A 14,755-nucleotide genomic window follows, 5' to 3' on the forward strand; every position below is an offset into this window, starting at 1 on the left:
CTGCAGATGTTGACCGTATCTGTGACACAATTAAATATAAGGAAAGGGATGTGTTGAGTGTGACCTTGACTGACTAGATTGAGAACCACACAAAAAAATAAAAAAGACAGTATGGTTTGCGTATCTTATTGCGCAAGGTATGAATGCAAAGTTCAACTGGTTGTGATAGTGTCAACATGCATTTTGTAACTGAAACCCTATGAACCTGTAATAATAATAATAATTATTAATTGTTTTGTGTTGCTGTGTATTACATTTAAATCTTCACAAATACTGGAAGAATGCAATGGCCAATAATGAATCAATACATTCTATTAAATGAAAATAGCATAATGGATTATTTACTTCAAACAACAGACAGCATGTTGACGTCATCCGAGTGTTTTTATTATGAATTGTTATGTTTTCAGACGGTTAGCAATAACAATCAGTCATAATCGATGTTATCACTGTATCAATAATTACAGTTAATGTCCCAATATTAACCATTAGTAATAAGTTATTAATGCAATTTTTTAATCCATTCTTAATATTACACTTGAAAACAACAGGCTTTTTATTTACTGACAGGTTTATCACTGCACATTGACACACAGACAGACAGCAAGAGACAGAAGGATGGAGTGGGGGAAAGGTGAACGGAGGGAGAGAGGGAGAGAGGGAGGGAGGGAAGGGTTGGGGGAAGCACAGTTGAACATTCATTGAACTAAAGAGATGGAGGGGACTTGGATGAAAAGAAAAGAGAGTGAAGGGAAAGGAAGATTAAGAAGTGAAGAAGAGATGAGGGAGGAGTGAAAGGTGGAAGTGAAAGAGAAAGCTGACTGAGTACCTATTCATCACAACAATGTGCCCAACCATTTACTGTGATATTTCAGATATTAACAAGTTTTTAAATTACAACAATTTAACACACAAATTAATAGACACTTATCAAGCCAGGAATCGTCATCATCCTTATTACTACTACTATTAATATTTTTTATTATTATTGTTATTATTCATAATAATAATAATAATTACTTTTCTGATGCTGTAAAGTTCAAAAAATAATAAACGATACCGTTGGTACAAATAAATATTATGCAGCTCCATCTTTGAGAGTACAGAAAGAGCAATATTTAACTGCAATAATAATAATTATAATAATAATAATAATAAATAATAATAATAATAATAATAATAATAATAGTTATCATTGTATGTACATAAAATTCAATACAATCAAAAACTGCCCAAGCTGAGCTGACATTCTGGATACAGCCGGGGGGGGGGGGGGCAGGGGGGGTAGCGGTGTGGTGTGTGTGTGTCGTGTGAGGTTGACGCAAGAGCAGTGTGCAGCGAGTGAGACGATGTCATGAGGGCCATTCAGAAGTGTCACTGGGGTTGTGTCATTGGGGTCGGAGGTCAGAGTATCACTATGTGACTGCAGGGTGGTTACTCTATCTATGCCCTTAGGAACAGATCGAGGATCTTTTCCTGTTTCCTGTTTCCTGCTTTAGCTGACTTACTAGCATAATCAAGGGTATGAAACACACCATTGTCTGTTATAACAACGTTTTTTCTCCCCAGAATACCAACAACTCCAATCAGAGTCTCGGTGTGGTCTTTTGGGGTATGACAGGGGTATGAGAGGCTGATAGTCACAAGGACAATGGAGTGACTGTAGTGACACTGACCTCGTCATGAGTCCATGATCAGTAACGTTCAACTTCACCACTTCCTCACTCTTGGGGTTGTTTTGTTTTTGGTATGTACAGAGGAATGTACATAGATAGGAAGAGCGAGAGAGAGAGAGAGAAAGAGAGAGAGATTGTGCAGCAAAAAGACAAGTATATGTAGTCCCGGTGTGTGGAGAAGCATAGGAATCAGGGCGAGTGTCTTTATGTAAAGGGCCTACACCAGGCCAGTAGGTTTGTGAATCGATTGCTTAAATATTCATTTTTGTGTGATGGAGAAGAAGGTCTCTGAAGTGTGATAAATAGTCAAACATATACAATCTTACTTTACAATAAAGTTATGTAGCCTCATTCGGCCTGTTTTTTATACAGACTTTAAAACAACGTTGATTTAGAATTATTAGTGCACCACATACAATTTCTGTCGTTTGTTTTGGCCCAGGCGGTTTAAAATGTATCGGTTAACATTGTGCCGTAAAACATTATGTGGAGAACGATTGCCTGCATTGTTGTTTTGTTGTTGGCTAAATCACAGACGGCCTTGTGTTGCAGTAATACAGTGTGCATTGCTGTTGTGCGTAGTGTTTGTGAGCATACATTCCATAGACTAGAGGTGTCAGCAGTTGTTGATATTTAAACACGTTGAGAGTGCGAGAGGCGAGCTGTGGTTTCCGTGGTAACTGACAAAAGAGAGCCGATTGGCCGCTCAGTAGCGGCGAGGGTTGCCGTCCCTCCCCTCCTTCTTGATGATGATTCGCTGGTCGTCGCTAGCGTCTTCGGGCGACTCTACCACCTCCTCGTCCTCCTCTCCTTCCCCCTCGGTGTCGGCTGAGATGCCCATACGAGATTCATAGGACTGAGAGAGAAAGTGAGAGAGACAGTATGAGTGTGGTGTGTGTGTGTGTGTGTGTGTGTGTGTGTGAGAGAGAGAGGAGAGCCCTTTGATCTTTACCTCCATGGGGTTGACGATGATGGTGAGGGCGGAGTCGTCCCATTGGTCACTGCCCTCCTTAGCCCCGCCCCTGGCACCTTCGCCGCGGCGATGGATGGAGCGGATTCGGAACACGCCCAGGATCACCATGACAACCAGGAAGCCCACGCATACCATGATGATGACTGTGGCTGCTCCGGGCACCACTGTCAGAGGAGGAGAGGAGGAGCTAATCATGCATGAGCCTCAGCTGCAGATCTGGGATCAGATAACCCTATTCCCTCAGACCTAAACCTGGACTATTGACTATTAGGGGGATGAAAGCATATCTGATCTTCTATCAGTGGTCTGGCAATGTCTATCTATTCCCCTCATCTTTCCCCCTAGTCATAGAGGTGCTAAGCAGCAGATCATAACTGTCTATAATGGAATGGAATGGAATGGAATGGAATGGACTTTTATTTGTCATTGCTACAGTACAGGTACCAAACAACGAAATTTAGGAGGGGTGGCTCCCCTGGTGTTAGGAAAGGAAAAAAAAAAGAAAAAAAAAAAAGAAAAAAGCATGCAACCAACCACTGGCGGACTCAGGGGGGGGGGGGGGGGCAGGGGGGGGCGACCGCCCCTCCTGGTGCCCCCACGGTTGAAAAACGTCTCTCTTAAGTGCCCTTTTGAGTGGCAAAAATGCCCTTTTGAGTGGCGAAAATGAGTGGCCCCTCCAATGGTACATTGGTACATTACCCACTGTACATACTTTGTGTTTTGTCCCCCGCCCCCACCTGTGGTGTATGTCCCCACCTGTCCTACCCGCTGTACATACCTTATGTTTTGTTGTATTGTTCTTCCCATGATGGATGTGTGTTTATCTTGTAGATAGTAATAGTTATTTGTCTGTATTATCTTGTAGATAGTACTAGCTTTTTTGTCTGTCTTACATGTAACGATGAATTGAGAATCAAGGACCCCAATTGAAATAAGCCAGTGGCTTTCTTGGGTTTTTATCCTGTTAGTTGACCTTGTATGTAATATGTACTTTCATGTACCTACTTCTGCAAATCTTCTAATAAAGTTTTCAATCAATCAATCAATGGTCTAAACTTGACCTTGTGCACCCACAGTTGAAAAACGTCATACTAAAGTGCCCTTTTGAGTGGCAAAATTAGAGGATGTGCCCTATTGGCTGCCCTTCCAATGGTCTAAACTTGACCATGTGCACTGATGGGGTCCCATGTTGTGCAGTAGGTGCCCTTTTTTTCTTTTCGCCCCTGCCCTTCAAACAGCCTGAGTCCGCCACTGCTACCAACCATTCTGGACTCTCACCAATTTGCCTATTGGCAAAACACATCCACCGATGACGCCATTGCCATTGCACTCCACTCTGCCCTCCTCACCCACCTGGACAACAGGAACTACTCCTATGTGAGGATGCTGTTCCTAGACTACTACAGTTCAGCATTCAACACCATTGTCCCTGCCAGGCTTGGTACCAAGCTCAGAGACCTAGGCCTTAACCCCGGCTTATGTGGTGCGACTGTATCCTGGACTTCCTGTCAGTCCGACGACAGGTGGTGAGAATGGGCTCAAAGACCTCCACCCCTCTAACCCTCAACACAGGATCCCCCCAAGGCTGTGTCCTGAGTCCCCTCCTCTACTCCCTGTACACCCACGACCTCCCCACCCACGACCTCCAACTCGGTGATTTAAATTAGCTGACGACACAACAGTGATTGGCCCGATCACCGACGACGATGACACGGCCCACACAGGAGAGAGGTTAGCTCAGTACGGCCAGGAGAATGACCTATCTCTCTCAACACTGACAAGACCAAGGAGCTGGGGGTGGACTTCAGGAAGAAAGGTCGGGGAACAGGACCCCATCACCATCATCATCATCATCATCATCAACAGGTCCGCCGTAGAGAGGGTCAACAGTTTTAAGACCTCACCTGGGATGAGCATACCAAACAGGTGGTGAAAAAGGCACAGCAGCGCCTCTTTCACATCAGGCGGCTGAAGAAGTGGTCCAAGACCCTGCGGGCCCTTCTACAGAGGCACAACATTCTGAGCATTCTGCCTGGGTGCATCACTGCCTGTCGGCATGGCAACTGCACTGCCCTCAACCGCAAAGCGCTACAGAGGGTGGCGCGGACAGCCGAGCGCGTCAGTGGATGTGAGCTTCCCTCCATCCAGGACATATACATAGACAAACGGTGTGTCAGCAAAGCCCGGAGGATCATCAAAGTTCCCAGCCACCCCAACTACAGTCTGTTTGAACCGACGCCGTCCAAAAGACGTAGCCTCTTCCGGAGCCTCAGGGTCATAACTCAGAGGCTAACCAACAGCTACTTCCCCCAGACTAACCAACAGCTACTTCCCCCAGACTAACCAACAGCTACTTCCCCCAGACTAACCAACAGCTACTTCCCCCAGACTAACCAACAGCTACTTCCCCCAGACTAACCAACAGCTACTTCCCCCAGACTAACCAACAGCTACTTCCCCCAGACTAACCAACAGCTACTTCCCCCAGACTAACCAACAGCTACTTCCCCCAGACTAACCAACAGCTACTTCCCCCAGACTAACCAACAGCTACTTCCCCCAGACTAACCAACAGCTACTTCCCCCAGACTAACCAACAGCTACTTCCCCCAGACTAACCAACAGCTACTTCCCCCAGACTAACCAACAGCTACCTCCCCCAGGCTAACCAACAGCTACTTCCCCCAGACTAACCAACAGCTACTTCCCCCAGGCGATCAGGCCCATAAACAAGCCTACTGTAGACAATTGACTATCATCCCCAAGCACACCCCGTGTATACGGACCACCTAAACCTTGAGCTCACTTAAGTCACTTTACTAAATACTACCTCTCACACTCACTGCCACCAGAGTGCAGAACTCTACTGTACTATTTGATTTGATTTGACTATTTCTGCTGCTACTTTGCGCTGCCAAATCTTTCCTGTATTATTTTGTCTTGAACTATTGTCACTTTTTTTCATCTTGACTTATCTTACCCTATTGCCTTATTGTCTTGTGCTGCAATGTCAGGAAACCTGAAGCCTAAGAATTTTACTCTCTTACACTAGTGTAATGTGACATCACAATAAAACTTGAAACTTGAAACTTGAAAAAATTGTCTTCAGTTTGACACTGCCATCCAGTGGCAGAGGTGGGCAAAGCAACTAAAAAGGCAGACGTAATTGCAGCACCTGAGTTGCGGTGGGGGTTGGGCAGGGTGTGTCCACTCAGCTCCCCGGAGTGGTGGGACGGGTGGAGGAACTGCTGCTGGGAGGCCAGGAGGTGAGAGGGGTGGTACAGGCTGTCCAAGGAGTGCAGGAAGTTCACCTGCAAGAGAGAGACATGGAGAGAGAGACGTGGAGAGAGAGACATGGAGAGAGAGTGAGAGAGAGAAAAAGAAAGAGACCCATTGGTATTGTAATACTGGAAAGCTCACGTTAGCTCACACACTAGTGCAAGGTGTTTAGGACTTCCTACTAACTACACCCAACAAATGCTACACTAGGGAACCCCTTTAGCTGGCTGATGCCCCACATAGGCCACTGCAAAGCACAGCTTGTTCTAGGATCACTTAGCTAACTAAGCAGTTCCGACCCGAATGGGTTCCGTCTTGTTTTTTACCTCAAGCGTGAGCTCGTTGCTGGTGTACCTCCCGTTCATCTCAGAGCAGGAGAGACGGAACCGCCTCTCGAAGCGGGCCGAACCCTTAGCCAGCCGGTAACGGACAGACCGAAGGACGTCCTCGTACACAGAGATGGACTCAGCTCCTAGAGAGGGAGGGTGGGTGAGAGAGGGAGGAGAGAGGAGATGAGACGATAGGGGGCAGATCAATACTGCTGGTAGTATACTGTAGGTAGGCTACACCTTAACTGTCCCTCCTGAAACATTCCCATCCCGCCTGTTTCTCCACTGTATATTAGCAAAAAGAAGAAAAAGAATTAGCATTATGACTGCCAATGGCCCCTGGTCCCCCGAGCAGAGATTACTTTTCTTGTGATGATTGATGGATAGATGATTCACTTACTTAGACAAACGTAATTGTGTAGTAAGTCGCTTTGGATAAAGGTCGTCTGCTAAATGCCAAATGTAAATGTAAATCTGTAGTAATAGGGGGTAATGATGGACTGGTGTGTGTAGCTATACCTGTGATGGCGATGTAAGCGGTAGTGTTAATGATCTCCAGCCCCCTCTCTCTCAGGGCATCCATGTCCACCAGAAGCTCCTCCCTCCCTGGGTTAAGCTCCTCCCCTAGGGGCTGGACCTCACAGCCGTCCAGAGTGTGGGCTACTGCGTCTGACATCAGAGCTGGAGAGGTCGAGAGGGGGAGAGAAGGAAGTAAGGAAAGAAAGAAAGAAAGAAAGAGCAGAGAAAGAGGGAGAGAGAGATAGAGAGAGATAGAGAGAGAGATATAGAGAGATAGAGAGAGAGAAGGAGAGAGAGAGAGGGGGGGAGAGAGAGATAGAGAGAGGGGAGAGAGAGAGATAGAGAGAGAGATAGAGAGAGAGAGAGGGAGAGAGAGAGGGGGGGGAGAGAAGGAGAGGTGAGAGCAGAGGGAGAGAAAGAGAGAGAGGGAGAAGCAGTAAGGGGGAGAGTGGAAAAAAAAGAAGACAGAAAGAAGGAGAGAGGGGTGAAAAAAAGAACGCAAAGGAGTGACAGCAAGAGAGGAAAAAACAGTCACAGTCAAAAAGAGGAGCGAGCTAAAAACAGCAGCGTAATCCCACTTTCCACACATATTACGAAACGACTGATAATGTCGCAGATAGAGAGAAGGGTTAAGCCCAGGGGAGGATTAGGTGGATAAAACAGGACTGTCCCTTTGCAGAGAGTCACAGAGTAAAGCACATATCAGCTGGTGATATGGCCCACAGTTAAGGAATTGACAGATTATTTTGTTCTCCCCCAATGTTGCTACACAGCACCTTCGACTGTTTTGTCCTGGACCACGGACCCTGCAGCAGGAAGTAGCTCTATTACATAATCGTCATCGTATAACCGAAACACATCTTGTCAGTCTAGCACAGATGTGATTCGCTTCTGCATCCGATATGGTTGCACAGATCAGGCCAGACAGAGTGTATGTACACTGGCTGTTGCTGGGTGATAAACAAGACCGTTAATAGTACCACCACGTCTACCCCCACCATCTTGTTACAGTTAGTATTGAGGCACAACCATTTTGGCACAGTGTCCATCAGTAGGGATTTTCCTCTACATTAGACAATCTACAGGGGGTGGATCAGTGGTTAGAGGATCAACAAGAGGGGGAATAGGGGATCTATTCTACGGAAGTGGATTTAGGCCGCACTCACCTCCACCCTCCATGCCCTGTGCGGCAGTGTTGACAGCATGGGAGAGGGAGCACACGATCCTCAGCTCTGGGAAGAGGGGGACACCACGGGGGGCTTCGAATTCAGGCGCGGGGCGGGCCAGGTGGGGGCCGACCCCGGACAGGGAGATCTGAGGGGCGTCGGGCTGAAGGACCACCAGGTAGCCCTCCAGCTGCCTGAGTGAAAGACAACTCTCCTCGTTGAAACACCTGGAGGGAGGAGAGAGAGAGAGAGAGAGAGAGAGGGAGAGAGAGAGGGAGAGAGATAGAGAGAGAGAGGGAGAGAGAGATAGAGAGAGATAGAGAGAGAGAGAGAGGGAGAGAGGGAGAGAGAGAGATAGAGAGAGATAGAGAGAGAGAGAGAGAGGGAGAGAGAGAGAGGGAGATAGAGAGAGAGAGAGGGAGAGAGAGAGAGATAGAGAGGGAGGGAGAGAGAGAGGGAGAGAGAGAGGGGGGGAGAGAGAAGGAGCGGTGTAGAAAAGGTCCATGTTCTGAAATCTTTTTTTAAGAGGTTAAAAATAAGTAAGGCATAATTGTAGATAATTGTAGACAGTATTTACAGTGACTCATAATTACTTTAGTTATCATCCATTGAGTTTTTCATTATAATCCTTAACCATTATAATCGTAACACTAAATTAGATCAACACTTTTGACACTTCGTGACGTTAGAATTATAAGGTTCTATCTCAATATTTGGTCAAAATTTAGTTTTTTACATAATCTGATCCATTAGGTGTTTATTAATGCCTGTGTGGTGTTATTTTGAAAATGTTGACATTTTTTAGTTAGAAATTAATAAAACACAAAGGTTCCATCTCACAAAACATAATGGAATGTAACAACTTTGACGCTCATTATCTCTGAACTACCCTAAACGGAGATAGAACCTTATAATTCTAAGCTCACGACTTAGCACTGTTGACATGTTGCCATTACAGAACACTTTGGTGATGCTGCATCTATAAACTATTGTTTGTGTGTGTCAGGGCGATGGGAATACTGTCTCTCTGAACTGCTTGTCTCAGCCTCTCCAGAAGGGCCAGCTGCTCAGCCATCTGGAGGAACTTCTGACCTAATCAGTCTAACCGAAAAAAAACTCTCCCAAAACACAGAAAAAACCCTTGACTTGAAATCCGACTCCCGGCTAAAGAAATACACAGACACACACACACACACACACACACACACACACACACACACACACACACACACACACAAAACCTCCTGAATACCCTGAAATCAGCGTATGAAAAATGAAAAAAACACAAGCCACACACAAAAAAATGGCTTGGCGCTATTTATATTGCAATATAACTGAGAGTAACTTCATGTGCCAGTGCCTCACTTGCACTGTGATGGGTCAGATTGAATATACATTAAAGAACATACATGCACTTTGTGCAAAGTGAATAAATATTTGATCAACAAAGTGGATACAAAAGCCAGAAACCCCTGCAGCAGTGCACACTGTTGTTAAGTTAGGTGGTGCACTGACCTGAAAGCAGGAGTTATAGATTCAACATTATGCTCTTTCTAGACGCACCAGCCATGCTTCCTCTTACCCGTAGCTAGATTAGCTAGTCAAGCTAAAGACCGGGACACAGACCGCAGCTGCAAATGTAGTTCTCTTCCATTAAAATAATTGATGCCTCTGTGAACTGTCAGTGAAGGCCATACCATTCCTTATTCCGTTTCATGCATAACAAGCCCATCCTCCGATTTCTACCTCCACCAGCCTCCATTGGTACCTGTATATATCTTTATACCATAATGTGCTGAATTGGCAGTAAGCAGTAAGGGACAGAATAATTCCCTAATTCATTTATTAATTCATCATGGGTAATCTATCGGGCAAAGCTGACACCTAAAAGTATGCCACCCAAAAACAAACCAGGACTTGGGCTACATCTTCAAGGCTTAATAACATGGCTGCCATGATCTCACTTTACAGATATGACACAACAGGTCATTTTGAACCAGAGTGCAACTCAAAGATAAGATACCCACACTTTATCATCAGTGTCCTGTATTTTGAACATAGAGCCCGCTTTCAGCCAATGCCATTGATTCCTTATCATATGGCCTTAGCAAAGTCCATGTTTGATGAGTTCAATGTCCAACAAACAGCTCTCTATCACCGAGAAGCACAGTGAGCTCAATGCTCACACTATCATTCACGGTGTAATATAAATAGCAATAAAAAAAGCTTTGAATTTATTTATTTTTAGCCTGTTTTTGGTGTGGGTAGATATGGACACGGTGGTGTAACCCTAACCCTAATACATGTGTGTGTGTGTGTGTGTGTGTGTGTGTGTGTGTGTGTTGTGTGTGTGTGTGTGTGTGTGTGTGTGTGTTTGTGTGTGTGTGTGTGTGTGTCTGTGTGTGTGTGTGTGTGTGTGTGTGTGTGTGTGTGAGTGTGTGTGTGTGTGTGTGTGTGTGTGTATAGTATACCTGAGGGAGGTGGTGAGTTTAAGGGGCCTGACTCCTGGGGTGGCGAAACGGAGAGAGTTCCTGTAGGTCACCTGTTGGACGGCCCGGTTGAAGCTCTCGATGTCGTCTCCCTCCAGCACCAGTACCGACTGACTGGGGTTCACATGGACCTGAAAAGGTCAAAGGTCAAGGGTTCAGTCAGGCTCCACGGTCATACACGGTCTGCCTTATACACAGTCAAATGGAAAACAAGGTCAGCTGGGTAAATGCTCAATTCTATGCTAGAATTACCACAATTATGGTATACTCATCATGCATGCCTCACAATTGCATCATTCTTGTGACTTTTGTAATCTGCCACTCTGGTGAAATTCAGTTAGAAGTTGTCCAAACAACAACATCCCTCCCAGACAATATAACCCCCCGGAAATGGACTTGTCCAACAGTGTTGTCATCAACTGTGCTGTTTGTGCTTGTACTTCTGCATGCACACACACGATTCAAGGAGGCAGCCCACCAGAGACAGAAAAGGTGAAAAACTGTGAGTCCACTCCCCGTAGAACAACCCTGGCAGTAACAGCATGTTTATATGCAGTATGCAGAGTGTCTGGTAGAACACTCCATTTTAGAAAGCACTTTTTCCGTCTTTATTTCTGTCAAGGGATTCCCTGATAGCTACCGATTACACATAAGTACTTACAACCATTCAGAGGCTTTAATCTTACATACTGGACCCTTAAAAACAAGTGGTCATTTGAATATGGATGGCATGGGTTTTCATCACAATGAGATTTTAAGACATATTTTTGAAAATTGGCTGCGGAAAGTCCCTGCAGTACCTCAGTGGAGCCCCTGCGGACCTTAGAACTTGGAGAAGTTAGGCTAACATTTATAATATTTGAAAGACCTTTTGCTAGCATATCATCCCAATAGAGCTCTCAGGTCTTCTGACGCTGGTTTTCTCTGTGTACCACATGTACAAAAGAAGAGATTTGGTGAGGCTGCATTCTCATTTTATGCACCCAAATTGTGGAATGCACTGCCAGTTTACATTAGGGATGCAACCTCAGCAAATATGTTCAAATCAAGACTAAAAACCCATCTTTTTAATATTGCCTTTAAATGACTAAATAATTAAATTAAGATTATAAAAACCCATCCTTTTAATATTGCATTTAAATTACAAAATAATATAAATTATGATTATATAATGATTAAAGCACTTTGAGCTGCAACGTTTGCAGGAAAAGCGCTATACAAATAAAGTTATTATTATTATTATTATTATTATTATTATTATTATTATTATTATCTCCATATGCAGATGTGTATGAGAGGGTGAGACAAGAACAGTTACCTTCATGCCTGAACCCAGAGTCTCCAGGTCACCAAAGTCAAGCCCCTCCCTGCAGGCGTACAGACACTCCACCACACTATGGGGTTCCACACTTCCTGGTCGGACGGTCACCCCTGACAACAGGCCACGGTAACCACCCACATACTTCCCTGAAGACCAGAGAAAGAGAACATAGTGAATGTGAAAGAAGTGAAAGTGAATAGACACACACAATTACCTCAGAAAGACTGTTCTGCAGAAACACTCTACACGCACACGTGCACGCACATACAAACACACCGACATTCACACCTCTCTCTCTCTCTCTCTCTCTCTCTCTCTCTCTCTCTCTCCACTGAAACAAACACTCTCACACCGCCACAGAGACTCAGACACACTTGTGAAAACAAATGAATTCTGCCTGTGTCTTTGCCTTCAGGGATGGTGTTGTTAACGATGTCCTTCTGTTTCTCTTCTGTTTCTGCAGGGGAAAGAGAACGGTAAGCGTGAGAAGAGGAGAGTGTAAGTGACGAGATGAGACGAGACGGGTGTGTGAGAGGAGCGGGCGAGAGACAGGGAGACAAACAGAGGGAATGATTGGCAGGGAGAATGAAAATTAGTGATGAAGAGCGAGAGAGAAAAATAGCAGATAAGAAAGAATATGGATAGACACAAGTGTATCATAGCCTCGGTACATGAATGTGTGTACGTGTGTGTGTGTGTGTGTGTGTGTGTGTGTGTGTGTGTGTGTGTGTGTGTGCGTGTGTGCGTGTGTGTGCGTGTCTTCCAGTGCTAATTGGCAGACAGAGTGTCCCATTTTAGTGATTAGCGCGGGTGTAATTGGCAGGCTAACCGTCTGGCCTGCCTGTTGTTCTGTTCGCCTAAATAATTGATAAGTCAGTGATATTAATAGCTGAGACAGAGACACAAACATCTCAGAAAAATAATTGGGTGAACGGGGAGCAAAGAATTCCATTCCATGAAGCCAAGTCCAACTTGTCTTGCAATGCTACAGTAAATCAAGACTGAACAGCTGCTGTGCACACTGTTTTTTGGAATGCTACGACATTCGGTTCAGGGAAATGTTCTCCCCAAAGATGCTTTTGGGGGTAACAAAGTGTAATGTTTTGTAGTCATTTGAATGCTCTTTTGCAATCAATGTATTAATATTCAATAAAGCATAATTGAAACTGCAGGCAGTGTATGTACCTAACAGTCTATTGTGATAGCTTGTACAGTATTGCTTGCCATTGTTAACACTAGAACAGCCATGAGTAAAGATTTTTTTTATATCTAGGCCATTAACTTAGTGGCCACTCTAAAATGGGCAGACTTTGCACTCGATCAAATTTCAGGACCCTCCTTTTATGACTTTCCCTAGATATGTGCGTTCTACCACCCAGTATCCTTACATTTTCAAAATCAGGATAAGCTAATATAAAGCTATTTTGACGTTTTTCTGTGTAGGAAGCAGGCCAATTTACAATTTGAAATTTCATTTGACCACTGAGGCGGCTCTTTTAGTAGGTAAGACGACACGGCTGTTCTAGTGTTAAGTGTAGGCCAATTGATCAATCCTTCCTATCTACGTATATGCGGTAGAGTTCAACCAATCACCTACCCCAGCAGGCACCGATGACCATTCGCTGATGGGGGGCGGGGTTAGGGATGGCGCCGTTGTCGTGGATGAGGGCGGGGTCAAAGGTGACGCCGTCTACGTAGAGGGTGACGGACGGGAACTGGACACTGAGAGACAGGTGATGCCATTCACTGTCACACACCTGCCCAGAGAAAAGAGGTGGGATGGAGACAGAAGAGAGAGAGAGAGACAGAGCGGAGAGAGAGAGACAAGGGAGAGCGAGAGACAGAGGATGGGAGAGAGACAGAGGATGGGAGAGAGACAGGGGGTGGGAGAGGGACAGGGGGATAGAGAGACAGGGAGACAAGGGGATAGAGAGACAGGGTGATAGAGAGACAGAGAGACAGGGGGATAGAGAGACAGAGAGACAAGGGAGAGAGAGAGACAGAGGATGGGAAAGAGGGGGATAGAGAGACAGAGAGACAGGGGGGATAGAGAGACAGAGAGACAAAGGGAGAGCGAGACAGAGGATGGGAGAGAGAGACAGGGGGATAGAGAGACAGAGAGACAGGGGGATAGAGAGACAGAGAGACAAAGGGAGAGAGAGACAAGGGAATAGAAAGACAGAGAGATAGAAGGAGAGAGAGAGACGGGGATAGAGAGACAGGGTGATACAGAGACAGAGAGATAGAGGAAGATAGAGACAGGGGGTATAGAGAAAAGGAGGGATAAAGAGATAGAGGGAGAGCAAAGACAGAGGGATTGACCAAATGTTATCTGTGTCATCTTGCCCACTTGCCCCTTAATCCAACCCAATTCAATCTGTCTGCGACCATTAGCCCCCAGTCAAAACCACTTAACCCACTCCCCCCAACCCCCATAGTGATCATGAAAAAGGCTCGCGATGGAAATATCAATACTAAGGGACTTAAGTATATTTAGTTCGTTTTAGTACCGTTCTGTGAACTGTTTACTAAAGAAAACAGACTTGAGCATTATTTCCACCAATCCCCTGACGGTCCCCCAACCCACAACAACCGCCATAATACCCAGAAGTCCCCTCTTCCTCTGGCACATTCCCTCCTCCTCCTCTGACGTTCCCACATGTCCGTACCTGCTCCAGTTTCCAGAGGAACTTGACGGGCCGGGCGGCCGAGACGTCGGGCCAGTAGAAGAGAGACAGACGGCAGCCGTGGACAGACAGGGAGTAGTGGGAGAACGTGTCGTCTGAGGACCAGAGAGGAGACGGGGGACAGGGGACAAGAAGAGGAGGCAGGGGACGGAGAACTGCGTTGAAACAGACGGTACTTGCCACACAACATGAGGTTTTAACGCAACAGTCAGGCTATGCACGCATATTTGCATGAGTCAGTCAGCGTCTATAGTCAGTCAGCATCTATTGTGTTAGGCAACGATTCCTCCCCGAGAGCTGTTTGGACACCAGATGC

At 45.6% G+C, this 14,755-nt stretch overlaps 1 protein-coding gene across 1 annotated transcript in view; it reads right to left on the reverse strand.

Moving 5' to 3' along the window:
• Positions 1-2,382: 2,382 nt before the first annotated feature.
• Positions 2,383-14,755, reverse strand: part of clstn3 (calsyntenin 3) — a gene marked incomplete at both ends in the record, with an annotated part of 22,757 nt that continues 10,384 nt past the window's right edge. Inside the window, 11 exons of the mRNA XM_080540441.1 lie at positions 2,383-2,532; positions 2,629-2,813; positions 5,825-5,960; positions 6,255-6,400; positions 6,777-6,938; positions 7,943-8,169; positions 10,414-10,562; positions 11,750-11,898; positions 12,162-12,209; positions 13,350-13,509; positions 14,422-14,534. Coding sequence (XP_080396567.1) covers positions 2,383-2,532; positions 2,629-2,813; positions 5,825-5,960; positions 6,255-6,400; positions 6,777-6,938; positions 7,943-8,169; positions 10,414-10,562; positions 11,750-11,898; positions 12,162-12,209; positions 13,350-13,509; positions 14,422-14,534 — 1,625 coding nt within the window. The remainder of the gene's footprint in view (positions 2,533-2,628; positions 2,814-5,824; positions 5,961-6,254; positions 6,401-6,776; positions 6,939-7,942; positions 8,170-10,413; positions 10,563-11,749; positions 11,899-12,161; positions 12,210-13,349; positions 13,510-14,421; positions 14,535-14,755) is intronic.

This window comes from Nansenia antarctica, assembly GCF_963989245.1.
Source record: "Nansenia antarctica genome assembly, chromosome: 10".
NCBI lineage: Eukaryota > Metazoa > Chordata > Actinopteri > Argentiniformes > Microstomatidae > Nansenia > Nansenia antarctica.